The sequence below is a fragment of the Tyto alba genome, unplaced genomic scaffold, assembly GCF_018691265.1.
Source record: "Tyto alba isolate M040663 unplaced genomic scaffold, T.alba_DEE_v4.0 Super-Scaffold_33, whole genome shotgun sequence".
Classification (NCBI taxonomy): Eukaryota; Metazoa; Chordata; class Aves; order Strigiformes; family Tytonidae; genus Tyto; species Tyto alba.
This window is the reverse complement of record NW_024881308.1, coordinates 11,034,477-11,060,547: the sequence shown is the minus strand read 5'-3', so window position 1 is coordinate 11,060,547 and position 26,071 is coordinate 11,034,477. Positions and strand designations below refer to the sequence as shown.

Here is a 26,071-nt window from a genome sequence, read left to right as displayed (position 1 = left end):
GGTGGTGCAGCCGTGTTCCACAGCCTTCAGAAGAGTGATCTGACTTGCCATTCGAGGCTTTTGAGAGCCAGAATTGCTTTAGCTGTCTCTTTGATTCCACAGGCAATTTCTTGATGTTTCAAATCTTTCAGTATCTACCACTTGCCCCTGCTGTGTCCCAGCCATTCCCATGAGCTGGTGGACACCCTGGACACAATCACTGGAGAGTCCATCCTATTCTGACTCATTTAAACCTGTATATATGGCTCTTCAATTTTAAACTGCTTTGATGATCCACTTTTTTGACAGCCTGAAATTCAGGTTGTGTCTGGTGCCATCTTGTGTCACAGAGGAGTAAATATATAGAGCTGTTATTTTTTAACTTGGAAAAATGTGGTTTTTTAACTTGCTTAGCTTCAGGATGCTTCACTGGATGCAGCATCAGTATTAAAAAGTGACATTCAGAGCTCTAGAATTCTGCATGAAATACATTGTAAGCAGTTGAAAAATCAGTTAAAATATGAATTGCTGTAGTGTCACCAACTTCAGCAAAGCTTTCTTGACTGTAACATGCAGGCTGCAGGGCAAGCAGGTGTGAGCAGTGCTGGCTAAAGGCCATCAAGCTCCAACTAAACTTGAGAGGGGCTTTTCACGGCAAGCACTGCTTGGTTTTATGTTACGTCATCACAGCTGTATGCAGATGGCCTTGCCAGGGCTAGCTCACCCCTTTCAGGCAAGTGATTTTGCCTCCATTCCCCCGTGGCCCTTCGGGGCTGCGGGAGGCGGAGGGGACCCCGGGTGAGGTGGCCCCTCTCCCCTCTCCCCTCTCCCCTCTCCCCTCTCCCTCTCCCTCCTCTCCCTCTCCCTCCTCTCCCTCTCCCTCTCCCTCTCCCTCTCCCTCTCCCTCTCCCTCTCCCTCCTCTCCCTCTCCCTCTCCCTCTCCCTCCTCTCCCTCTCCCTCCTCTCCCTCTCCCTCTCCCTCTCCCTCCTCTCCCTCTCCCTCCTCTCCCTCTCCCTCCTCTCCCTCTCCCTCCTCTCCCTCTCCCTCCTCTACCTCTCCCTCCTCTCCCTCTCCCTCCTCTCCCTCTCCCTCCTCTCCCTCTCCCTCCTCTCCCTCTCCCTCTCCCTCTCCCTCCTCTCCCTCTCCCTCCTCTCCCTCTCCCTCCTCTCCCTCTCCCTCCTCTCCCTCTCCCTCCTCTCCCTCTCCCTCCTCTACCTCTCCCTCCTCTCCCTCTCCCTCCTCTCCCTCTCCCTCTCCCTCTCCCTCTCCCTCCTCTCCCTCTCCCTCTCCCTCTCCCTCCTCTCCCTCTCCCTCCTCTCCCTCTCCCTCCTCTCCCTCTCCCTCCTCTACCTCTCCCTCCTCTCCCTCTCCCTCCTCTCCCTCTCCCTCTCCCCCCTCTCCCTTTCCCTCTCCCTCTCCCTCCTCTCCCTCTCCCCCCTCTCCCTCTCCCTCTCCCTCTCCCTCTCCCTCTCCCTCTCCCTCTCCCTCTCCCTCTCCCTCTCCCTCTCCCTCCACTCCCTCTCCCTCCTCTCCCTCTCCCTCCTCTCCCTCTCCCTCTCCCTCCTCTCCCTCTCCCTCTCCCTAGGTGAGGGGTTTGGGGTCAGTGTCATCATCCCATGGAGCTGAGCAGCCAGCTGGGGTGGCAGGTCCCCTCCTCCCCGCCCAGCAGAGCCTCCAGAAGGACCAGGCCACCACAGGGGTGCATCAGGAGCACTGCTCTGACATTTCCTTTATTAATGTTTGTTGCACACAGTGGGAAGCTCAAAGGAAATTGCTCAAGTAGATGAAGAACCATTATTTTTAGAAAGATGTGGGTTGTTCCTTTTCTTTTCTTTTCTTTTCTTAATGGTGACAATGAACCACTATCAAAGGCAGAAGACTGCTGCAAACATTTTGTTGTTCAAAATCCAGCAACTAAGTAGTTTTAATTATCAATTTACAAAGGAACAGCTAATAGCTCCACTGGTAATCACTGATTTGCTTTATTTGTATACCAAAATGCCTCTATGCTTTGCAGAACGTGTTGTACAAAACAATGAAGAATGAGAAAAGGATATTTGCTTTTACAAAAGAAGCCAAAAAATGACCCCCATCAATTGGATATTGTGTATCTACTTCTTCATTTTAATGAATAGATGTATTATCTCTATCTTCTAGTTCCTTTTTTTTTTTTTTTTTTTTTTTTTCTTTTCTGGATTCTCTAACTATTCATTCAAAATGTGCACATTCAATTAATTACAAATTTAGCTCAAATGATCTGAAAAAATGTAACTCCCACATTTCACAGGAAAATATGTGTTCTACAGTATTTCTGGTGAAACATATGGAAAATGTTTAACTTTGCCACATGTCCAGCCAGTGTGGCTAGCATGGGCTTCCACTGCACCACTCTGGTGCCTCCTTGCATGCTGATTGTCCTCAGGCATCCAAGTGTTCTGATGGGTTGGACATACTGCCACGCTGACTGTCCTGTCCAAGCCACCTCGTCCCTCCCAGCTATCTCCTCTCTCCCTTGGGCTTTATTTCAAAATCACAGTTATAAACTAAATAATAAAAATAAGATGAAATTGTTACGTTCTGGCTCTCTCAGATCTGGAGTGTGCTCTCTCTTGACCCTGCCAGGAAGGGCTGGACTGGGTTTTGGATATGAGTCTGATTTCAATAGGGATTGTTGAACATAAACTGTTAATTTTTCATATTGAAATATGTTATTTATGCTTACAGTTTAAGAAGAAATTTACAGAGACATAAAAGAATCTAAGATGTATGAAGCTGTGTACCTTCGGAAGGATTTATGGGTGAGAATACTGCAAAAATTGGGAGTTTGTGTGAGGATCATGTACTGAGCATCACTAGATGTCACTCTCGACCTGAATTCAGTTTCACAGACTCAATCGTTTGTCGGAAGTTTTAATTTTAATTTGTTCATCTTCTATTCACACTTCCCCCTTTTTTTCCTTGCATTTAATGCACAGAGGATCTTCCATTTCAGTGTAGCATAATCCATTTTGTATAAATATTTTTCTTGCTTAAAACCAAGATTAAAATTAGGTCAAACAGAAATACCTAAAATTTGTGATACCATCAATTTTAGTGTTAGATATTCACTGGGGGAGTGGAAAAGGCAAAACCCCCTGTCATGGGGTTTCCCTCTAACATGTTTGGTTGATTTCCAGTTTTATTTAGAACTTGTTGACAGAGTCATGTTATCCATCATGTGAAATGGAGTGTGTCCATTTCAGCCCAAAAGATCTCCTTTGTTTTAAAATACTGGATTTTTGCTTATGTTAAAAAGCAGAGGTGATATTTACATGATTTATGTGATTTGATTTAATAATGTTCTCTAAGGGTTTCTATTTTGATATTTCTTGGCTTCTTCATTGAGCCAAATTTCTTCAATGAATTTAAAGAACATTGAAAGGGCTCTACTAGTCCTGAAAATCTAAATAGTCCCTGCAATATAGCCCCAAATGTTTGCTGTCTCTTTAAAAATAAAGGTTCATGGAAGACAATTATCACTTTCAGGTGTGAGAAGGACCGGGCTGACCACTCCTCCCTTATCCCCTGTCCTATAAAGCGATTTCCAGTTTTTCTTGTTGGCATCACTGGCTTCAAAGGAGGCCCAGGGGGTCTGGCTGAGGGTGTCTTCAGATGTGGGTGTCTCAGCTGTGGGCTGGAGTATCCTGGCAGAGTAGCTTATGTAATAAATGGAAGATGTCGGACTCCCAGGGTTGCTAAACTGGTGGCCTTAAAATAGCAACTAAAATAAAATTATTGGATAGCCCCCAAACCATGAAATTTCCATGGGAGGAATAGTGAGTGCATGGGAGGATGGATGGATGGACAGACAGGTAGATGAATGGCTGAATGCCAGTGCTTAGCCAGCTAATGACTGCAAACATTTAATGTAAAGCTCAAGCCCAGAATCTTACAGGTTGGTTGCATTTCTGCTGCTCTCCTTTGCACTTAGGAGTGTCTCTCAACTTGCCGTCTCTTCTCACTGTGGAGATCCAGGCTGTGCTGAAGGTATCATTTTTCTCTTTTACTTTTGCAATATAAGGTACAGTCTTTCATTTGGTCACTGAGCAATATGTGTAGCCCTTTATCGTACCAACCTTTAATGTCAGGATGTTTTTTATCCAGTATCTCAGTTAGTTATTTCATGTGCCTATTAGCCTAGTCTAAGAAATGACACAATTGCTATATGCTTCCTTTTGAGTAGACACTCTACCCCTTCTGGTCCTTTCAGCCTTTTCTTCCTTTTTCCACTAGAAAAATGATCTGTTCTCTCCTCAGTTACTCATCTTTATTTCCCCCCCCTTAATTCTTATTTCTTGATTTTCCTTCAGCATGTCTTCCCCCACTACTTTCTGCTGATTAACACCCTTGGTATGCTCACTGTTGTACTAGGTCAAAACCCCACACTACACGATGGAGTCATTAGGAGCTCTGGCTTCCTCTCTTTTTCAGTACTGTTCCACAGAAAAAAGGAAGAACCCATTTATAAAACAGGCTTAGTCTCTAATTTTGTGGTGAAACGTTTCCAGTGTATGGCTTTGTTTTTCAACTCTAAGATATTTTGTGAGAGCATTCTAGCTCTGCTGAAATGTTTGTGCTTGAATGAGAGGCAAAAATATTTCCATGAAAGGAATGCTTTTATAAGCATTAAAAAAAAAAAAAAGTCATTCAAGCTCTCACTCTTTAACATGAAATGACTTATTTCATGATGTCCCTTTCTTGGGAATGAAAATGTTTAATAAAATTCTTTAATGGAATCAAAAAGGGACACACATTTTTTTTTTTTTCACTTTTGCCTATTAAACAAATATTCCATGCTTGTCATAGATTTTTTTTTTTTTAACTTCCACAAAAAGCACAAAATAATGACTTTACACAGGGTTATCCACAATACGCTGTTGCAAAACTCTTGGAGATTTAGCATTTTAAAAAGCAGGTAGGGAAATCTCTGATTTCTGGCATGTGAAGACACTCCGAGGGCTGGGAGGGCCCCAGTGAACAACAGAAGCAAGATAACACAAACCAGGAGGCTGACAAGGAGGTTCACACCTTGTGGTTGGATACAGAAGTGAAGGAAGTTTGGGAAAAAGCTGTTCAGAATTTCTGTCGGTAAATCTGAGTCACCCTAACTGTCTTTTTAGCCTAAAAACCCTCAGGAAAGCATGGTGGATGGGATGGTGGCCAGTGAGTGGGTTGGGCAGCAGCACTCTGAGAGGTGATGGTGTGGCAGGGCACAGTGATTCTCCAGGCAAAAGACCCCCTGCTTGGTAGTAAATACACCTGGTGCAAGTCCTAAAGAAGAGAGAAAAGTGGTTATGAAGTCATTTTTACACCAGCTGTAAAGTTTTCCATGTTGTTCTGAAGTAAAATACACATTGCTGGTACAACACATTTACCTTGTATATCAGTCAGACAATGGACAAATTGTTCTTGTTCTCGAACCATGTTGGTTCAAAACCTTTCTTCCCTGTTCTTTTCATCTTCACTGCAGAGTAGTTTAAGTACTGAATTTTCCCATGTGTTTGCTGCAGCACATGATTCTGGCATATATTTGAATCGATTAACTGAGAAGAAAAAAAGAAAATTACACCAGAGCCTTTATTAAAGGAAGGTGTAATTAACGACTTCAGATTAATTGAAAATGTTTGCTCTAAAAGTATCAATTGAGCTTCATCCTGATTAACTGCTTTCTCACAGACTTTGTAACCTTGCAAAACATGCTGTTCAGCAGGCACTGGATGGGAAAAGACCATCTGATATCTCTGCAGAACCTTTATAAAAGAAACCTGTCATTCTCCCGTTCTAAAGTATTCTGTGGTGCTATAACCACATTATAAAAAGAAGTTCCTCGGGATTCTTTAATTTAAAAAGAAAATCATATTTCCTCAAGGACTGAGGAATCTAAGGGGGAATAGGCCAATACTAGAAATTTGATTCTGAGTGAATTAATTGCTATTTTATTTCAACCAAATGACTTAAGAGAACTGTGAAAGAAACATGTTTTCCATGATTTTTTTTTCCAGTTTAGTGAATATTTTCCATCCTGTTATGTTGGACATAGAATAGATACAATTGAGAGCACTGACAGAAAGACAATCTTTTATTAAACATTTCTTTAGAAGTTGTGGACTTAGTCAGGCCCTGTTACATTATTGGCCTTTGTTAAGCTAACATTCTTTCAAAGAATAGGACTTTTAATCAGTTCAAATGATTAAAACCTGTTTATATTAGCATATATTGACCTTCCTTTTCATTTGTATTGCCTTAAGTAATCTTGAAAGAATTCATTCTTAATCCTTTCCCTCCCACACATTTGCTATTATGGTCTCTCTTGGGTCTATCTACAGAGTTTAACAAGTGTGAGCTTAAAGGCTCTTGACTATGAAGCTGGTGAATCCTGTATGGCTGTCAGAGCCTACTCTTAGGCACAAGTTTCAGATCTATTTCTGGCATGTTGAAGACCTGCCTACAAGGTGATTGGGTTGGCCAACTCTGCACCATGTCACTCTCCACAGCTTGTCTCTGTTTTCCAGCCTGAATTCTGGCTGTCTGTTCTTGCCTATTACTTTTGCAGTGCTGCCTTTGGCTGAGCTCTGGTAGATAAATCAGGTGAGCTCCTCAGCAAAAGGTCCATAACTACATCAGCAGGTGGGATGTATAGTCATGGGTATGTGGGGATGGGCCGGAGAGCCCTGCCCTTGTGCCCAGGGTGGACCACTGAAACCTCGTCTGCACTGAACTTCTCAGCTTCCTCTCCCTGCTTTGCTTCTATTAGAAAACTGCTTCTACATTAGTAGAGGAAGGAGACCTGTTACCAAAACAAGATGTTTCAATTCCTGTCACCTTTTAAAAAAACTATTTTTCAGGAGATATTCAGTGGCTTTTGGTTTTACCTTTTGCCTCTATTCAGAGAAGAAGAAATTTCGAAGTATGAAGAGTTACATCCATGTCTATTCAGAACTTTTAATCACCAAATTAATTTAGATATGTTTTTGTGTTATAATAGAAATCATCATATATAGGTCAGGAAACAGAGGTATATTTTCTCTGTTGTTGCTGAACAATATTTGTTAGAGCTGGAGTTAGATTTCAGGAATTCCGTCTTCTAATCACTAGACTCTTTTCTCCAATATAGGTAGCAAAGACAAAATTTAAAATGCTGCTTATCTTTACAAGAACCTTGTATATTAACCTGCAGGTGGGTGCCTTTGTGCTTTCATCCAATATGCACATATTCATGCTGGAGTTTGAAGACATATGTTAAAGATTGCTGCTGTGCATAAAAACATTGCTGTGAAAACTGAGCATTGTATTTGTAATTCCTCAGGCAAACTTTGTTACATTTAGTATGAAATTTGTTTTGGTAACTAGCATGGGTGTTCAGATAGATCCAATATACAGTAATAAATCATAATTTCAGCATTCATGGCTTGGTGGTTTCAGGAAGTCACTAGAACTTCACTTCAGGAAAAGCAAACAACTATTTTTTTTTTGGTTTTTCACAGAGCTGCCATAAGGAAGCAAAGCATCATTATTGTTTCTTTCAGTTCTCAGCATAAAAGGAAGTAACACTTAATAAAAACCATTGGCTGCAAGATTTCATAAGAGAGAGCAGCAGAGAGAAAGAACGAGAACCGTGCTGTGGAAAAGCAGGTGTGATTCATGAATAAACTATAGTTTGCAACCCTATGGGATACTGATGAAACAAATAGAATTTTCACAGACATGGATAGTACAAGAACACAAGACACCTTTTCACAGGTAAAGGCAGAAACTCTTATGGCTTGTGTGAAAGTGCTATTTGTTGTGTGTAACTGAAGAGATAGCATATCAGAAACTGAAAGTGACTTTGTATTTTATTGGTAAGGAATTTGCAGTAGATTGTTTAATGTAATTGATTATTATGCAATATGGGCTCAGATTGGTCTAATATATCAGAAAGTGTTTGCAGAAGATGTGTATGAAGCAATATTTTCCTTTGCTTTATTCTTAAGAAAGTTGAAATGTGTGAGGTTCTCCTGATACAAAGAAATGGACAAAGAAAGAAAATCAGTCTTTCTAGTGCTAGAGAAGATTTATTAATACTATATATTTTCTGTGTTAAAAATTTCCATAAGGTAATTGAAGGGGAAAAAAAAAGTGGTTTATATTATAGACAAATGCTGTCTTTTGATAATCATACCGGAATTTGAAGTGATTGATATGCCAGAATTGAATATACATCAGTTTGCAGCACTATTGAATTTGTCTGAGAATGCCTGCCAGATATATAGTCTTTGTAGCATTCAGCTTGTTTCAGTACTTACATGTTTGGAAGTGTGTTACCTGGATAATTAAGCAGTGGAAAACTCCTCTCTAACTAGGATAGCTGATGGCACGTATTGGTGGAGGTTCCCTGGTGTGTGACCTGGAGTAAAGAGCAGTTAGGAGAAAGAATGGCTGTGTAGGCTGAGAAGGTGTGATGGGGTGGTCTGAGTTAGTCCTGGGCAGCTACCGAGGGTGGCTGGGCTAGCAAAACATGAGAGCTGGGGAGAATCCAGCCCTGCCTGCATGATTCTGCTTTTTCACTGAGAAGTATGCAATGTTCATTGTAAAGATTTCCTAGGCAAAGCTCCAGACAAACCCAGAGCAATTGTATATACTAGGGTGAAACCTTTTAATTGCTCTTTGCTTCGTCAAAGAAAAAGCACAGGACAAATTGCTGCCTTTGGTTACCTCCATACAACATCAACCTCCCTGGCCTTTGAAGATTTTTGTGGAGGGCAGTGTAACAGGTGATTCAAAGACTGAGTCGTTTAGCTTGACAGATATTAATTGCTTCACCTGAAGTAATAGCACCTGAAATGTAATAAAATTGCAGGTCCTGTCTGGCACTATTCAGTGTAACAACATGCTGAGGTGCTGGGATCTGTTTGGAGAAGCTGTTGATGACAGTGGTGTTGAAAAGGCACAAATCCAGTCTGGAAGTGTTTTCCCTTTATCTGCTGTTTACAGATTGTATGTTTATTGCTTGGCACTGACGCGCAGGCCTGAGTTGCAGCTTATGAGTCATTGCTCTTATTTCTTACTTCAGGTACCTCTGGGGAGGTCAGGGGAAGCACAGATGTGGAAATAACCAAATGTTTGCTACCAGAAAAGGGCTTACATGAATGAGAATCAGAAAACAGGAAACCATAACCAGATGGTGCCACTTTTCCCTTTCTTTCATTCCCTAAGGCCTGCAATAAAGTATATGCACAAAGCTCAGGTTGTACAGTCACCAAAATATTTGCAGAACTAAACTGCACCTGAGAAAAATGTGTGCTAAACTTTTTGTGAATTTTTAAAACCTGACTGTATGGCTTCCTGAGGCTTTTCATCTAAGTATTCTGAGAGCTGATAAGATCACGGTGCAGGGTGGACTGGTTGTCAGACCTTTTGCTTTTCTACCCTGCTATACTTTAATCAACTACTTTGGAGTACTTTATCCCTATGGCTTTCCCATGCAATTTTCGTCAGACTTTTTTGTTAAAGGCCATCTCTCTTAGATGATTGACTTCCATACCACCCATACTCCCTTCCCCCCAGTCGTTTCCAAGATAGCTTAAAGCAGATTTTCACTGTATATTTACCAAGGGATCAATTCCATTTAAATGAGGCCAAATGATTCCATATCTTCTGATATATATATTCATGAACACGTACCCAGTCTCAGGAGCAGCTTTTGTAGCTTCTGAGATGGGCTATTGTTAAACTACAAATCAGAAATCTGATCTTCTGCTGCTCTGTTGGGGCTTCTAATGACTTGATTGTTGGTTGGTCAGTCCAGCGTAGATGTGGAGTCAGAACAATCTGCTCCTTGCAGTTAACGTCAAATGTCAGCCAGGGCAGAGGACTTGTGAAACAGTTCAGTTTCCTTGGTCCTGCTGGTGTTTTGAACCTGGGTGTTTATGGGTTCTGCAGAAGTGCTGGATGAGATATGCTATATTGGTGCTTATTACGTTGGGACTGCACCTATAGTTAAAGCCAGAATCACTTGTACGTATACTAAAGCATCAGTATAGAAACAGTCTGTGTGGGAATCAGAGCTCACCTTTCCCTGATCCATCTAAAACCACCTCAGAGCCTGGGAATGTGTTTCTTGTATAAGACACAATCAAAAGACCCAGGGAGGCTGAACTGGATTTTCATAAGTTTGCTACTTAGCAGGAAGTAGCCCATTGAACAGAGGATAAAAAATACCTGTGGGACAGGGATGAAGTATGTCCTGAGGTATATCTTCATCACCCATAGAAAGGTGATTTCCCTAAGCTAAATTTTCTGCTACTGAGCCATTTGGAGCTCCATCTATCATGTTTAATTCTCAATATTGTCCAAGTTCCTGAAACTGGGAGCACAGTGAATATTGGCAAGCCTCTTTTTGAAAGGAGATTATTTTCTTAGTTTAAGAAAGGACTTAAAGACCCAGCATAAATAAATGTCCAACTAACTGATCTCGAGGAAGCTGACCTTGTTTGGAAAATGTAGTGTACTTTTGTAGGGAAGTATTAAAAATGTAACAAAACATTTATACATACAAGGATTATATTCTCATAAATCTGTCATAGTTTAAGAGAAGTGGCAAGGAGAAATAGCCCCTTTTTAACTAAATATTTTGCTAGGATGATGTATTAGGAAACAAGAATCCTGGTGGAAAAAAAAAAAAGGTCAGAAATGATACAGCAGCAGATGGATGCTCATTGGGGTTTTTCCTAAAGCTCTCAGACCATGTTTTGATTAGAACATAATGAAGAGTTTGTTCATTAAATGTTCCAGCTAATTAATGAAAAATTAATGGAGACCCTGGATTCTCAGTTAAACATGCATGTAATCAGTGTTGCGTTCTCTATGTTGCGCTTCATACTTTTTGCTTAGCAGGTGTTAACTAATATGATCTAATAAACCTCAACTATAATGAAATGAGTCTTGTTCAGCATTTAATAATTTGAACAGCCCAATTCTTTCTTGATATGTATCTTTCCCTTTACAAGACGTTAGGGCACAAGATGAGGTTGTAAGCCTGTGAACAGGAAGATGCACACTTTTCTCCAAAATAATTAGATGTCACTGTTAAATAGTCTGGCAACTTTTTTTTCTTCACAAGATTAATTGGACTAACATGTTAATAAGAAAATATGATAATCCTCAATAGTTCTTATCACTGTGGGTTGTTTTAATTACTGTAACTAAAAGCATAGAACATTGTTATTTTAGTAACAAACTGAAACAATTATATATGAACCCTTCTTTATTCTATTTCAGTCCATTTAATAGTACAGTGGTTAAGTAATATCTCAATATACCAAGAAATGACTAGGTAAATTCGCACCTAAATATTGTTTTGAAATCAAATATAATTTAATATATTCAGGACATATACTGTGTGTTTCTGCAGTGGCATGTGTCATGGTTTGAGCCTGGTTGGCAGCCAAACACCACGCACTGAAATCAATGTGAGCTTTACTCTTGCACTGAATGTGTCTAGCGCAAAACTATCCCTGAGTGCTTTTGAAAGTCTTCCCATAGTAGCTTCTTCAAAGCTTAACTGCCTCTGTTTAGGTAGTTCAGATTGCACTCACTTAATTTCAACTGACAACAATGTTCAGAAAGTCAGTCTCTTATAATATAATTTTTTTTTTTAAAGATTCACTTTATTTACATTTATTAATGTAATTTGTTTTCCTGGAGGCCAATGTTTGGAGGAAAACAAAGTGACGGTAGAAGAACATATAAACCTGATTTAATAATGGCTTAAGCATGACACAAAAAAATGAAAACTGAACATGTTGGCCATTTATTCCACAAACTGTTAGTACAAGTTGGAAACTCATTCACACTGGGAAGTCCTGCACTTTTGTTGTGGTGTTTGCCTCCAGACTTTGTAATACTAATTACAGTGTAAAGCTTCCTATATATGTTTTCTCTACCCATTCACTGCAGCATTCCGATCAGGTGTACTTCTAGCATGAATGGGGCAGTTGACATCTTAATCATTTCAATTTATAGGAGAAATTGAAAGATTTCACTGTTCATTGTGTAGTGCATACATGGAGGTGTCTCCTTGTACATACATTCATATGTATACAGGAATCTCACAATGTGTCTCAGTGCATGACTGTAGCCATGTCATCACTTCAGTTGTGCACCTTTTAGACATGGAAGACTTACAATTATGACTAAAAATTTTGCAATCTCAATTTTTGAGTACTACTTGCAAAAATATTTTGGTAGTTATTTGGAAAAAATTACTAGCAGGTAATTAAAATACCATGTTAAGATTAATTCATTTAATATTGCACTTGCTTAACATGAAATAAGCAAAGCAGCAAAATCACAAAATCCATTAATTTTAGCAAAACATCATGCTTTTAGATAGCCAAAGTTCTCATTTATATTTGTAAGCAACTGGACTGAGAAATAAAGGAAGTGTGAGTGGAAAACCCATCAGAGACTGCTGTGAATTTTTATTTGAAGATGTAGAGTGTATAACTATGTCTTTGTACTCCAAGATCATCCCTTGGAAACATCCACCTTAGCTTTAGTTGTCTATTGAGTTTATTTAGTACTGACAATTGGCATCAAATGGGTGTGGAATGGAAATAAGAATAGCTGTCAATGTGCTGATCATATTTGATCTCCATCAGTATTGAAGAACTGAGCAGCGTAGGCTTGGCTCCGCACAGCTGACACCATCTCCTTTCCTGCCTCCGATTGCCCACACCATCAGTACAAGCCTGGCTGAAACAGCACCTAGGATGTGAGAGTTACGATTTGGAAGACATCATTGTATTTTGTATGAGGTCAGGCTTGTTGCAAAAGGTTTCTTTGTAGGTCTTACTCTTTGGTACTTCATCACAATGGTAATGCTGAGGCTGCGTGACATCCAACCAAGCACTGTCAGTTCTGATGAAGTAGCACGCAGCCTCCTGAAAGGAGGGGGCTTTAAGGAATATCTCTGCATTGGAAATAAACTCTCTCTGGATGAAGTTTTCTAAAATCTTTTACATCTATGCCTGCCACTTTCTCTGAAAGTGATGCTTTGAAAAGCAATGAAACGATCTGTTCTTTGCACTCAGGCTTGAACTTAATTAAAATGCAAAGCAAGTGTGGAAAATATGGGTCAAATAAGAAGGAGGTTAGGTTTGGCACAAACCTAGTAAGGCATCTATCAAAGCACAGTGCAAGAACTTTGCATCCCACAGTGTCCATAAAGATTTTTGTTTAATTCTTCTTAAAGATGCTCAGTAATGGGAGATTCCACAACCTTCCCTAGGCAGCCGAGTGCTCAGTGTTATCCTTGCTGTTTTCCAGATGACTAAGCAGAACCTCTTTTGTTGTAATTTAAATTGTATTTCCTCTTATCCCACCACACAGTGAGCAACCTGCTCCTTTCCTTTTTGCAGCACCTGTTTAGTACTATGATTCCCCCAGCCTTCTCTAGGCTGTGAAATCCCAGTCCTTTCTTTCCTTGTAAATTGTGTTTTTCCAAAGCTCTAGTTATTCTCATTGCCCTGATCTGGACTCCTCCAACATGTCCACTTCTTTTCTGGAGACGTGGAAAACTTCACCCACTATTCCAGTGGAAGCTTTTATCAGTGCCGAGTACTTGTGTTTTGCAGACTATGCTGCTGTCTGTAACCTCCCAGTGGGATGTTCTCTTTTATTGCAACATCATGACGGTATTAACTAGTGTCAGTTTGTAACTGCTACAAATTCTGGGTCTTTTTTTTTTCGGAAGAAAGTAAGTTCCTCAGCCAGTCCTTGTGAAGATGGTAACTCCTGCCGAACTTTTAAAAGATTTTTTTTTTTCCACTTGTTGAATTGCATATTGTTGCTATTCTCATTTGTCAAGCTTGTTTTGAATTTGAATTCCCTTTGCAACCCACTTTCAGTTCTTTCCCCTTTCTTGTCAAAATCTGAAAATTTAATAAGCAAAATCTCTAGTCCATCACCAGATCATTAATGAAAACAGTGAATAGTACAAAAAGTCAGCCTACTTCACAACACCACTCAAATTATTGTTTCAGTTTCCACAGTGAAACTCTGGTAATTACTTTCTGAGTGTTGTTTCTTGACAAGTTCTGCATGCTGTTAGAGCTAGAGTGTCCATGCTGGTCTGTTAAGTGTTGATCAAGGGGAAACTCTAGAGTATTTGCTTCATGTGAGACCTATAAATTGTTAGTTTTTCAAAGGGAACTTTAAGAAATGTTTAGGTATTATTCCTCAATATGATGATGTTTTAAAAACTGGAAGTAGGTGGACTAGCTTGTATTGTAATGCTGTACTATATACATGTCACTAGGCACCAGTTTATATTTTAGGTTCCTAAATGTTTCTGAGACTAGCTCTCTGAGATTTTTTTGTTGTTGTACTTAATCACTATGTAACTTTATATCAATAAAAAAATAAATTATAATAAAATAACTTTGGGCTCTTCCAGCTCCTACTGAAAGTGGCAGAATTTCCAGTATTTTCAAGGAAATCAAGCTACGGTTTGATGAATACCTTCTTCTTTGAATAAATGTTGACAGATATTATTCAGCCAGATATAGATCTGAACAAATAATGCAAAACATTATTACAGATGGATAATTTATTTGATGAATAGCAGCTCTGTTTGACAAATAATATTAGTCTCTCTCTGCGACTGGCTACAAAAGATGGCATTGCCACATAAAAATATCACATCAGTCATCTCTATTGATATTTCATGTAAATTACTAGTGAAGGGTTTTCAGATACCCCAATCATAGAAGACAACCACTCCCCTGTAAATATATGGGAGCACTTGGTACGCTTTGGGCCAAATGTAAACCTGGTATAAGTGAATATATTAGGAAGTGAAACTGGAACTTTTAAGGCAACCCACATTGCCTCTGCTGTCTTTAAAATCACTTAGATGACATGTTTGACATGCAGGCAGAGTGCAGCTTGGCATAATATTGTGAGGAAGACAAATATTCATAGTAAACTAAGCTGGTACCTTTCATTAAAAAAAAAAAAAAAAGAAAAAAGGTGTTTTATTTAAAAGCACACCTTGGAAAAGGGAGTTGATACTTGAAATTTCATCACAGGTCAATCACTGCATTATATCCCAGCACTTATTTTTAAGCTTCTACACTGTACTTTGCAGGAAGTGTTGTGCACTGTAGCTGGAAGGCACTGAGTCAATAGAAAATCCCCAGAAGGCTTTAACTCAAAGTCATTTTATCCTGCTGTTCTGGATAGAAAACAAAATCTTCTACTATTAAAAGATATATTTGAAAAACTGGACTCTGAAACGAATGAAAATGTGACCCAATGCCAGATAAAAATGTCAGGCATGTATATTAAAACAGCATATTTCTTTTTGTGTGGACAACACTAGCATTCAGTCAGATTTATGCCCAGAAATGCATGAGATTTCTGTAAAGCAATGTGTTGCCACTACTTGGCTCTTTCCTCTTGGCTTGAGCCCCCTTGTCCCTTGGAGCACTGATCCTAGCAGTGCTAAAAGGGAGATGCTGCTGTGGAGTGCAGAGGATGAGGAAGAAGCCCTCCTGGTCCAGTCTTCCCTTCTGGGCCCTGCAGCAGCCAGGAACTGGTTTGTCTCTTACTCTTTACAGCAAGCAGATGAGAATGTTTAACACTGTTAATGTTTAATAAGGACAAGTGTAAGGAATGCTTAACAGTGAAAAGCTTGACTAGACTTGAATAAAAATTTCTCCTCATTTGTTCCGGGAGCAGGATTTCTGCATGACTTGGTTTTGTTGTCACAGGAAATGATAGAGCTCGGTGCATATTAGCTTTGATCTTCACCTAAGTAAACCTGAAATAATGTCTCACTGAATCGTGCTAGTATTTGTAATAATTGAGATCATATATATAGCTGACTGACAGCCAGATTTCTTGCTCTACGTCTCCGTGGGTATACGTGCACACATTCCAGGAGTCTTTTTGCATTAGATTGCTGTCATATTATGATGATTCAGGTAGGATGGTCCACAGAATAAGAATAAGCCGAGCAAAAGCCATGTAGCTCAAATTCCTCTGTAGGTAATGGAGAGAAAGAGTTGCCAGATAATGAGAGGCAGGTCTTGCATGTGGTGAATTGCTATTTAGAGAAGACCAGGTATCTCCACTGACTGTGTAGGAGTCACAGCAACCCTGTGGTCACTTGGGGAAAGTGAACCAGTGCCCGTTAGAGGCTGAGAGTCAGAAAGAAGAGACACAGGAAGACAACCTGTCTTATCCTTGAATGGTTACCCAAGTTCTGCATATCTTCCACTGCTTTTCTTAATCAACTGTAAATGATTCAGATGACATGGCTTTAACCCCTCTTTCTTGGTTGATGCTCAGAAGGTCTGGGGGCTTTTCTGGAGTCATTAGAATAATATTTCCCCAGCGTGAAGACTACATGTAAAACCTTCCATGCTTCTTAGGGCCTTCTGTGAGAATGTGCTGGGTAAACAGAGGGTGGCAGGAAGCTCTGGAAGGGGTCATGTACAGTACGGTGTTGGCAGTTGGCCAAGAATAAGCCAGAAATCTCATATCTCACCATTAAACACTTTATATCGTGTCTAGGCCAAAAATACAAAAACCTCACCCTGCAGAGTAATGGATATATGGAGAATGCCTGGAGCCCCACACTCTTCCTTCAATTGTGAGCGTGATTTTTCTTTCAAATCACTTACGTGGCTATACTGAATTTTGGGTAGGTGAAGAAAATTTAATCTGTATTGAACAAGATTCTTTAACCTGGCAGGTAAACAAATGCATTATTAACACAATCTCATGTACTTCCTTAATGTGCATTCTTTATAATAGAATCATTTAATTTTTTCAAAGTTATGTTATCCAACCTTGTATAAAAACATTCTGTTTGGTTGCACCAGTCACATTCTATTAGGTAATACAACACAGTCTGTCTTAGTGGCATTTCAGTGGATAATATGACAAAAATGGTTTCTTTTTTAAGAAAAAAATATAACCAAACCAAACACAAGAATAAGCATTACAAAAATTGTGATGTGCTGAGAGAAAAGTCCCACAGATACAAAATGATAAAGGTCAAGGCATGTTACTCAAGTCTTGTTTGCAAGTAAAAATACCATGCTAACATGTGGCTGTCAAAAACCTAAGCGAACCAGACAGACTTCTGACAAATAATTCTGACAGTTCTCATAAGCTGAAAAGTGCCTTTTTTGCCTCTTTTGTCTTTTGAAATATTTTCCTTCTGCTTACAGATGTACAGAGAGAGAGTTAACAGAGACATTAAAACAACAGGGCACTGTTAAAAATAACCTGTACCAAGCACTGTCTTTTGTGTGCTCTCTGGGGAATGCAATAACTGTCAGTAGTCTAACTTACTAACTAACCTTCCTGAATTTGCAATATGCAAAATGATTTGCTTCTCTTTTGCAAACACTGTTCTTCATACATTATTAAGGAAATTAAGACATGTTCCCTGTTGTTTTCATGTCTTGGGCAGAATTTCATTCTAGTCTAAAGGAGACATTGGTGAAGTAAGCAGAATGAAGGGTTGAATACTTCATAGAGCCAAAAATGCATTCCCTTCTGTAATTTTCCGGTAAAAAGTTAAAAAAAAAAAACCAACCCAAAACCAAAACCAGTTTTGAAAATGTTCAGCAATGCAAAAGAGTAACACAGTGAATGACAAGAAAATGTCTTGATTTTGGTAGAGATGTTGTGACAAGGTTTCTTAGCCCTAGATAGAAAATTTGGCCAGAAAGACAGAACTTAAAATACACAGTACTTGGGGCACTGTAGAGTATGGAGCCTGAGTGCGTGAGAACAAGGCTGGTGACCCCAATCACATATATCCTAGAAAAAAATTCCAAGCTGATATTTTTCAAGTTGAAAGTCTTGTTTTCTTGGGTACTCTTTGGAAGCATCCCTGCAGATATGCATGATATATTGTGTAGCTGGAGAACACCATGAGATTCAAATGAGAACTGAGCTTGTTCATTGAGTTATATGTGTACTGAAGTGAAGGAAATAAATAATGCTTCTCTTGTTTATGTTAATCAGACTGTGTCTTCCACATAAGGCCATGATGTTACCATTATGTTATCATTGTTATCCTGCTGCAAAATCTTAGACACTTCTCATACAAAAGGGCTTAACAATTGCAAAAATACTGTGCAACTTCCTATCAAGAATTGCTATCCTGTATAAATAGGATCTTGCACTTTAAAGCTGGCAGAGTTTAGCCTTAAAGAAACTATATTTTTCAATTCAAACATATCCATATTCTTGTTTGCTTACACAGAGCCTGTTCAGTGGGGAATTATCTTGTTAAGATCTAATCGTATACAGTGTATGTGTGGTGTAAATATATGGCTATTTAAAATTCAAATACAGAGTGTGGAGGTCATTGTAGGAACCTTCTGTGCCTCAGCAAGTGTGAATGAATTATCAGACTGCTTTCATTCTTTCCTCACTGTTCACATTACTGTTTGCAGCTGGGAGCTATGCCATAAGTTACCTTTATATTAGCATTGAAAATTCCAAGGCTTTAAAAACAAAATATTTCTTCTTCTTTTACTCCCGGTTTTATTTGTAGGCTGTAAAAACATACAACGTGTCTGTTGATCAGAAACTGGTTGAGATGTTAGAAATTTGGTAAACTAAAGTGTGATCTCTATAGTGTGATTTGGAAAAAGAGAGAACCTGGGGATTTACCAGTCCCTGACCTCTGTGGTGTGACTGGTTATTTTTATGTTGCCCACCAGACTTGTGCCAGGTGACTGTGGTGCACGGATGGGTGAAGAGGATTTTTTTTTCTGTTGCAAGGCTGTGTTGCTGGGTTTTTTAGCAGAGAAGCTCTGTGGAGAGCTGCAGGCGTGGGCGAAGCGAGCGGTCGGTTAGGGCAGGAAGGGGCCGGGGGGAGCAGAGCAGCCGCAGCGCCGCTGCCCGCTCGGCCGGGCTCAGCAGCCGGGGCTGCGGTTTGGTGGGTGCTGCGGAGGGTAGCGATCACGAGTGTCCGCAGGCGGAAAAACTGGCATCTCTCAGGAGCCCCAATTTCTGCCCACCCTCGCCCGCCCCGGGGAGGCAGCCCTGGCTCTCTAGGGATACCCGTCTTTAGCTCTTCACCTTCTTTTTCCTACAGCAGGAACAGCAAAACCCACTCCAGGTCTTGGTGCCTCCTCCTTGGGGTAGCCAAGTTCAGGTTTGCTTGCGATGCTGAGATGCTTTGAGCTGCCTTGCTCTGCTGAATGTATTAGTCTGCCAGCAGCTCTAGCTACAGGGGTGCAGGGGAGGCCCCCTTCCCATGCCCCGACACAGCTCTCCTGCCCCTTCCCCTGGCTCCTGCCCCTTCCCCTGGCTCCTGCTCCGCCTGGGCAGCGCTCCTGGGCTCTTCGCCTGGGTGTCCACATGGAAGAGCTTGAAAAGGATGGTTGGAAAGAAAGATTTTACTGTAGTAACTTACCTCCTGGTGGTGAAGTGATTCTCCAGGAAGGGTAGGAAGTTCTATATTGTACCTAGTTAAATATTGTAACTAAGTTCTGGATAAAAAAAATCACAAGTTCCTGAGCTGTGGTGGTAAAACCTACACACTTCTTCCAAATTCCCAATTATGCCACTGTTGAGGAATGGATATCACACAAGGGAACTCTATGGTCTGTCTCAACGGGAGGTTGTTTATTCCTTTTACAAAGTCTGTGAAAGAGCTGTACCAACAGCATAAGCTGCTGTAGTTCTGTGTCCCTGGTTACTCCACTTGCCTTTTGTCTTTGCTTGATTCCTGTTTGGCATTGTAATCCCCACCTGGTTCACTTAAGAATGACATAAATTTTTGCGTAAGCTTATTGACAGTGCAACATCGTTTTTTTGAAGAAGAAAGTGGAAGTGTAATGCTGGCTTGTTAATGTGTTTAGGTAAGTTCATGTGACAGCGGTACTGGGTACCAATATCAATTTTTCCCCCTTCACCCTGAAAATTTCGAATGGTCCTGATTTTGCTTTCATGTTGTCTGTATGCAGTACTTTACACTAAGGGTAAGACACAAGCAAGCATGCAAAATTGATGTTTTCACTTCTTGCTAGATTTTCTAAATAAAAAAATTTCCTCTTGGCAGTTCTATCTCCAGATATTACCACCCCATCTTCTAAAAATGTAAAAGCACCTGTATATTTGATATCTTGTGGACTCTCAACAGGTTTCAAAGGGAGATTATACTTTCTGGGCATGTTGTCGATAGAACATAAAATAGGAATGAAATTATAATTTTATGGCAGATACCATAGCTGTAACTGTCCCAAGCACTCTGTATCCTTAATAGCCAGATGAAAAAAGTCTCTAAAAATATTTGATTGACTTTTTTTCCAGTTAAGCCAGGAAAAAATCCTCAAAATTATGAATATGGTGAAAAATAAAGAAGTGAGCATTGAAGGAGCTTTGCATTTGGCACAGAAAGAGGTGTATGCTGGAAAGGTAAGGTCACTCCTTTGATCTATTTTGCAAGACATTCAAATGTATGAGCGTGTTTTGGAAAGCCTGAATGAGCATTAGGAGCATGTCTGTATTTCTTTCAAAGATGCAGGTCCAACTTGTGCAACCATATATACTCCAGTTTATAACCAAATATGTTAGGTATTAATGGCTAATGTTACCCATATCCCATGTAGATGCTGTAGCTACATGGATGTCATTACCTGGATTAAATAATTTAAATCTAGAACATTTAGAATAACAAGTTTTGTTATTCTGAGTGCAGCATCAAGTACTGTAACAATAAATATAGGGCAAAATCCTTGGTCTGATACCATGAAGCACCTCAGGAAAATGATGGATGTAATCTGAGGTGTCTTCTAGTGTTGGGTTGTCCCCAGGGCATGACTGGTCAACATAAGAGGATCTGACAACTCGGTGTTATTCATGGCCACAGGAACGTCTGGCTGCAAGGTACAAAGCCTTGGCCAGTGTGACTTCAGGTCTGACATTGCCTATGGTTGCCTCTGACCTTCCATCAGGCAAAAGTAGAATCAGCGTAAAGATGGCTTAAAATTGTTTTTAGGTCCTACAACAACATAGCTTTGCTGAGCATAGATCAATGAGACCAAGAGGTCTAGTTCAGACATTTCATCAGGTTCAGATTGAGACACCAGAATTTAATTTCTCTGTTGTTAAAACCTTCATCTCTTCACTGACAAGCAGAGTGGATCATTAGCATTTTTCCATTTTATAGAAAGCATGGAACTTCTTTCCTGAGAAAAGTAGAAGTTGATAATGGTGGGTGAAAATGGTTTGGGAATGAGGAGTACATTAATTGTGTACATTAGTACATCAACCTTGTACTCCTCTTTGTAAGCCCTGTCCAGTATCTCTGTCATTGCAGTCTCTGTCCATCATCACCACAGAGGTGCCAGCAGAGAATTCCTTGCAGAAATTTTCACTATTTCGCCTTCTGCTCTGGATTTTTGAACCACCCTCCCTATGGGAGCATCTCCAGGAAACAGTAAAATCTTATGATGTGCTGACACCTGACACAATCGACACAATTTGAAATATTTTTGCACTGTGGGAGCTGCTAGTGATTTTGAGATAAACTTGGTGCTTTTTGGAATTTTAAAAAATAACTTTCTGAAGTGCTTCTTAACTTGTTGGCTGGAAAGAAGTAGAAGGAGGAACAAAAAGAAATCCTAATAAAAAAGCAGTGCAAGTTTTGCAGAAAGGCTGCAGTCAACAAAAATACTAAACTCAGCAGTGTAAGACTACATGAAAATATATTCTCAGAGTAAGAAGAGAAAGGGTTCCTTTTCTACTTCCACCATGATAAAGTTTTTGTGATAGCTAATTATTAGAAGTAAATAAAATTTAATATAGGTGGATCATGACCTTCACTTTCCTGCATTTTCCTGAAGATTATAAAATTAGTAATTTTCCATGAACAGAGTATAGCTACTGTAAGGGACCAGAAAACAAATTGTAAACGTTAATATAAAACCAAGGAACAAAGATCTTCCATTTTACTGCACTGCATTCAAGGGTCTGTAAATATTTTTTTTTCTTTAAAGTCACATATGGTTCTTGTTTGTGACTTAGCCCATTCAATAGACTGCTTGTACTTATGTGTTTTGAGATGTGTTTAGTCCAGTTCCATGGGCTCTGCTCTTCCCATCTTCCTGCTTTCTGCCCTATCTTTCACCTTCCATCCCAATTTATGATCCCTTCATTAGTTCAGCAGGATTTATGGATACCTTGTGCTTGTGAAAATCAGGTCAGGAGGATGCTTCCATGTATATCCATGTGGAGTTCTTCTGCAAAGCCTCCAGCACTGTTTGAACACTGTTCACTGAGGGAGATTTCATCCGAGAACATGAGTGGATCTGGGTGGACAAAAATTAACAGTGTTGGATATATTGCTGATTTTTGTTCTATTTTTCAGGATTCACAGGATTTGCTAACTGGCTCACAATTTAACTTCATTATCTACAAATACAAACACTATCGGTGGCAGAAAAGAATTTTGCAGGTGACTAAAAATTCTCACTTTTGAAGTGATATATAAAGAAATACAGGATGTGTAGGTTGCTCGGTAAATGTTATGAGGTAGTTTAAAAAAAAAAAAAACTTGTGGTTCAGCAACTTATCAGAGAAGTATGAGATATTGAACAAAATTTGATAATATGAAGTCCAAGTCATACATGCTAGAGGGTGGGTTTTTGTTTACTACATCTTAATTGTACAAGGTATAATCTTGTTATTTATCTCAAGATCTACTGGCTTTTGAAATTAAAATATTATTTGTTTACACATAAAGCTGATGGAAAAATGGAGAAAGCAATATTAGATGTGGAAGTTATCAGTGTGGGAATCTGGACTAGTTCAATTCCAGTTCTCTAGTTATCAGTAGCCTTCAAAAGTCAAAGATGATAATGAGAATAGTTCTGCTTTGGAGATTTTCTGCTATAAACAGAATGGAGGGAAAGGCCAACGTGTTAACATTTGGTTGGTGTGGTCTGCACAATAGGAATGAGAAGTGCCAAGAATCATTTATAACCGAAGGTAAATATCTAACTCAAGTGAGACTCTGAGGGTCTTCTGAGTTTGTCTTCTCTGAGGGCCACCTTCACTGAAGCTGGGCAGTCAGATAATATTCACATCTTATTGTATCAACAAAGCTGTTTCTGCGCAGCAGGGACTGACACATAGAACATACTGGAATCTGTCTGTACCAGTTTTTAGTACTTCAGATATAGATTGTGCAGTGAAAGAAGAATAATCTTATTTTAAAGCAAGCAATCTTTAATTATTATAGCTGTGAAACATCAATAAGATAACTTAATTGGCTATTATCATTGCTCCCTTCACCTATATGTACACATATATGTGTGTAGATACATACAGACAAAAAAAAAAAAAATCTGTGTAGATAAGATCTAAACCAAAACGCAGTACTATTTATATCAGAAAGTAATCTCTCAGTACTATCCTCTTTTCCTGGCACAGAAGTGACTGTTGTAAAAATAACCATCTTCATTTTAGTACTGGGGCATAGGTTGAACCAGTTAGTAATTGAATCTCTGCTGAGGTGGTTATGCCATTAGTTTGTGCTACCACTACTGCTGAATGGGAAGTTTTTGCACTGCATTGTATAAGACAAGGAGAATTTAAAAATAAATAATATTTAAAATTGATAAATCAATGCATATTCATCAAAAGAGATAGGGAAACACAGTTACAATGAATATCTGTTTGTTTTGTAACTAAAACAAATATAGTACAGTATCTTGATGATGGAACGTAATTTTTTATTCTATTCATCAGCAAGATAGATACATATTCCAAACTGGTCCTTTATCTCAATGCCCTTGCATGGTAATATTTGGGATGCTGTCTTTCCCTTTCAATGCAGAGAAAGGATGTAGTCAAGTAATGAAGAACTTTCTATTCCAGATTGATTTCAACACAAAGACCATTTTTAACATTGAAAAAGGAATTATTAAGAAACAGTTCCCTTTCTCACAAGTCAAAGCCTGTGAAGATACTGAAAGGAGGCGCTTCAGCATTGTGTTTCATGGGCGGCAAGATTATGAGCTGGAAGCAGTGTCTCTTGATGATAAAAAGAAGGTAAGTTTTTACAATGTCATAGACACATTGCTATAAATAACAGCTAATGTTATGGTAGTACCCAGCAGGTCCCAATAATAAATGGGAATTGTTATGTTGTGCATTGTGCAAGCAAAGAGGTAGATATGTCTTTATTCTGTGTATGTTCATACATAGAACAAAGGGAATGAGAGTTCAGGATGGTTTGGCCTCAGGATTTTGCCAGAGTTCACTAGGACTGAAGATGTAAAGCCAGCTCAAGACGTGATAAGGAAGTGGATGCATTTCTTCAACTACACCTTGAATGTAACTGTCCTGAGACTGTATTAAAACAAGCAAACAAAATTGACAACATATACAGTTGAATTTTAATTGAAATTTTCTAAGCAGTTTTTTTTCTATATATATTTATTAAAATACATGCTTTTAGAGAAGAATGAATGAGGCCATCGTGATGCTGTGAAAAGAAAAAGATCTAGTAGTTCATCTTTTACCATCAAAATACACTGAAATGATAAAATTATCAGAGGAAGACAGCCTAGGTACAACTAGATATTTGCATCCAAACTTCTGCTGTGACCCATTTTTAAGGGGCTTTTGCAAAGGGATTCATTCCTCGTGAAACTTAATGGTTCACTCTATGTGCAGAAACTTTTATTCCAGATGAACAGTACATGGTCAATTATCTTAATTTTCAAAATAAATTGCCTTTAGCAGAAGATCTCAAAAAGATACACGTATTCTATAGTAAGAACGCTGTTGTGGTTTGAGCCCTGAAGGCAGCTGAGCACCACGCAGTCATTCACTCACCCTTTCCCCCTCAGGAATGGGAAGGAGAAAATAAAGTAAAAGGCTTAGGAACTGAGGTTAGGACAGGGAAGGGTGGCTCACCCATTGTGGTCACGGGCAAATGACAAACTGGTTAGGGGAAGAAAAAAAGAACATCACTTTAATTCAAACACTAACAAAACCAACACTTAACAGACAAGGTGAGACAGTGAGAAGCGTCACCATATCCAAAATCACCTCTCCCACCCCCCTCTTCTTCGCAGGCTCAGCTCTGCTCCTGATCTCTCTGCCTCCTCCCCCAACAGCACAGGGGGCAAGGGATGGGGGTTACAGTCAGCTCACCACTCCTTCTTCCTTGGGGGGTGGGCTGAACGCCGCACATCCCTCCCCTGCTCCACGTGGCTCCCCTCTCACTGGGGACAGTCCTCCACAAACCTCCTCCAGTGCGAGTCCTCCCCACGGGATGCAGCTCTTCCCATGCTGATCTGGTTGTGGGTCACCCTCGCATGTTGCAGTTCTCCCAGCTCCGACCTACAACAGCAGGGGCCACTTCTTCCCTCAGAGTCCCCGCTTCCTTTAGTTATACTTGCCGGTCCTGCTGTGGGCTCCCCCACAGGCTGTAGGTCCTCCTCTGCTCCACCACAGACCTCCGCTGGCGGCAGGGCATGGCCCTGCCATCCCATCTCACCACGGGACACAGGGGGGCCTCTGCTCTGGTGAACCTCCCCCCCTGTTCCTCCTCCTTCCTTCCACTGACCTCGGTGTTCACACCGGTGTCCTTCTAATTCCTCCTCACAAGTCCCAGCCCCCTCTCAGGTTCCCCTTATTAAATACGTTATTGCAGAGGTGCAGCCACTATTGCTAATTGGCTTGGCCTTGGCCAGAGGTGGATCCAACTTTGAGCTGGGGCAGCTCCCAGAAGCTTCTCATAGGGCCCACTGCTGTAGCCCATTCCCTGATACCAAAACTCCCACCATGTAAACCCAGCACAAAAACTCGAATATGGCCCTGTATAACAAAAAGAGCGCTTTAAATTCACACCCATGCTAACCCACTCTATTTTCAACTGTAGGCAACCCTTCATTTTTCTGCTGGGTTTGTTTGAGATTTCAAGCTATATCAATCAAGTACTACTTGGGCTTGAACTGAGTTGTACTTTGTCCTAGATTGCTTTGTATATGAATTAAAAAAATAAAATTATGTTTTACAGTA

General features: G+C 40.0%; 1 protein-coding gene across 2 annotated transcripts in view; it reads left to right on the top strand.

Moving 5' to 3' along the window:
• The first annotated feature begins 7,600 nt into the window (after positions 1-7,600).
• Positions 7,601-26,071, top strand: part of LOC104369575 (delphilin) — a 61,055-nt gene continuing 42,584 nt past the window's right edge. For both annotated transcript variants that reach the window (XM_032993581.2, XM_032993580.1), the window contains exons 1-4: positions 7,601-7,759; positions 20,348-20,452; positions 22,407-22,493; positions 23,918-24,091. In XM_032993581.2, the coding sequence (XP_032849472.1) occupies positions 7,724-7,759; positions 20,348-20,452; positions 22,407-22,493; positions 23,918-24,091 (402 nt within the window). In that variant the 5' untranslated portion in view covers positions 7,601-7,723. The remainder of the gene's footprint in view (positions 7,760-20,347; positions 20,453-22,406; positions 22,494-23,917; positions 24,092-26,071) is intronic.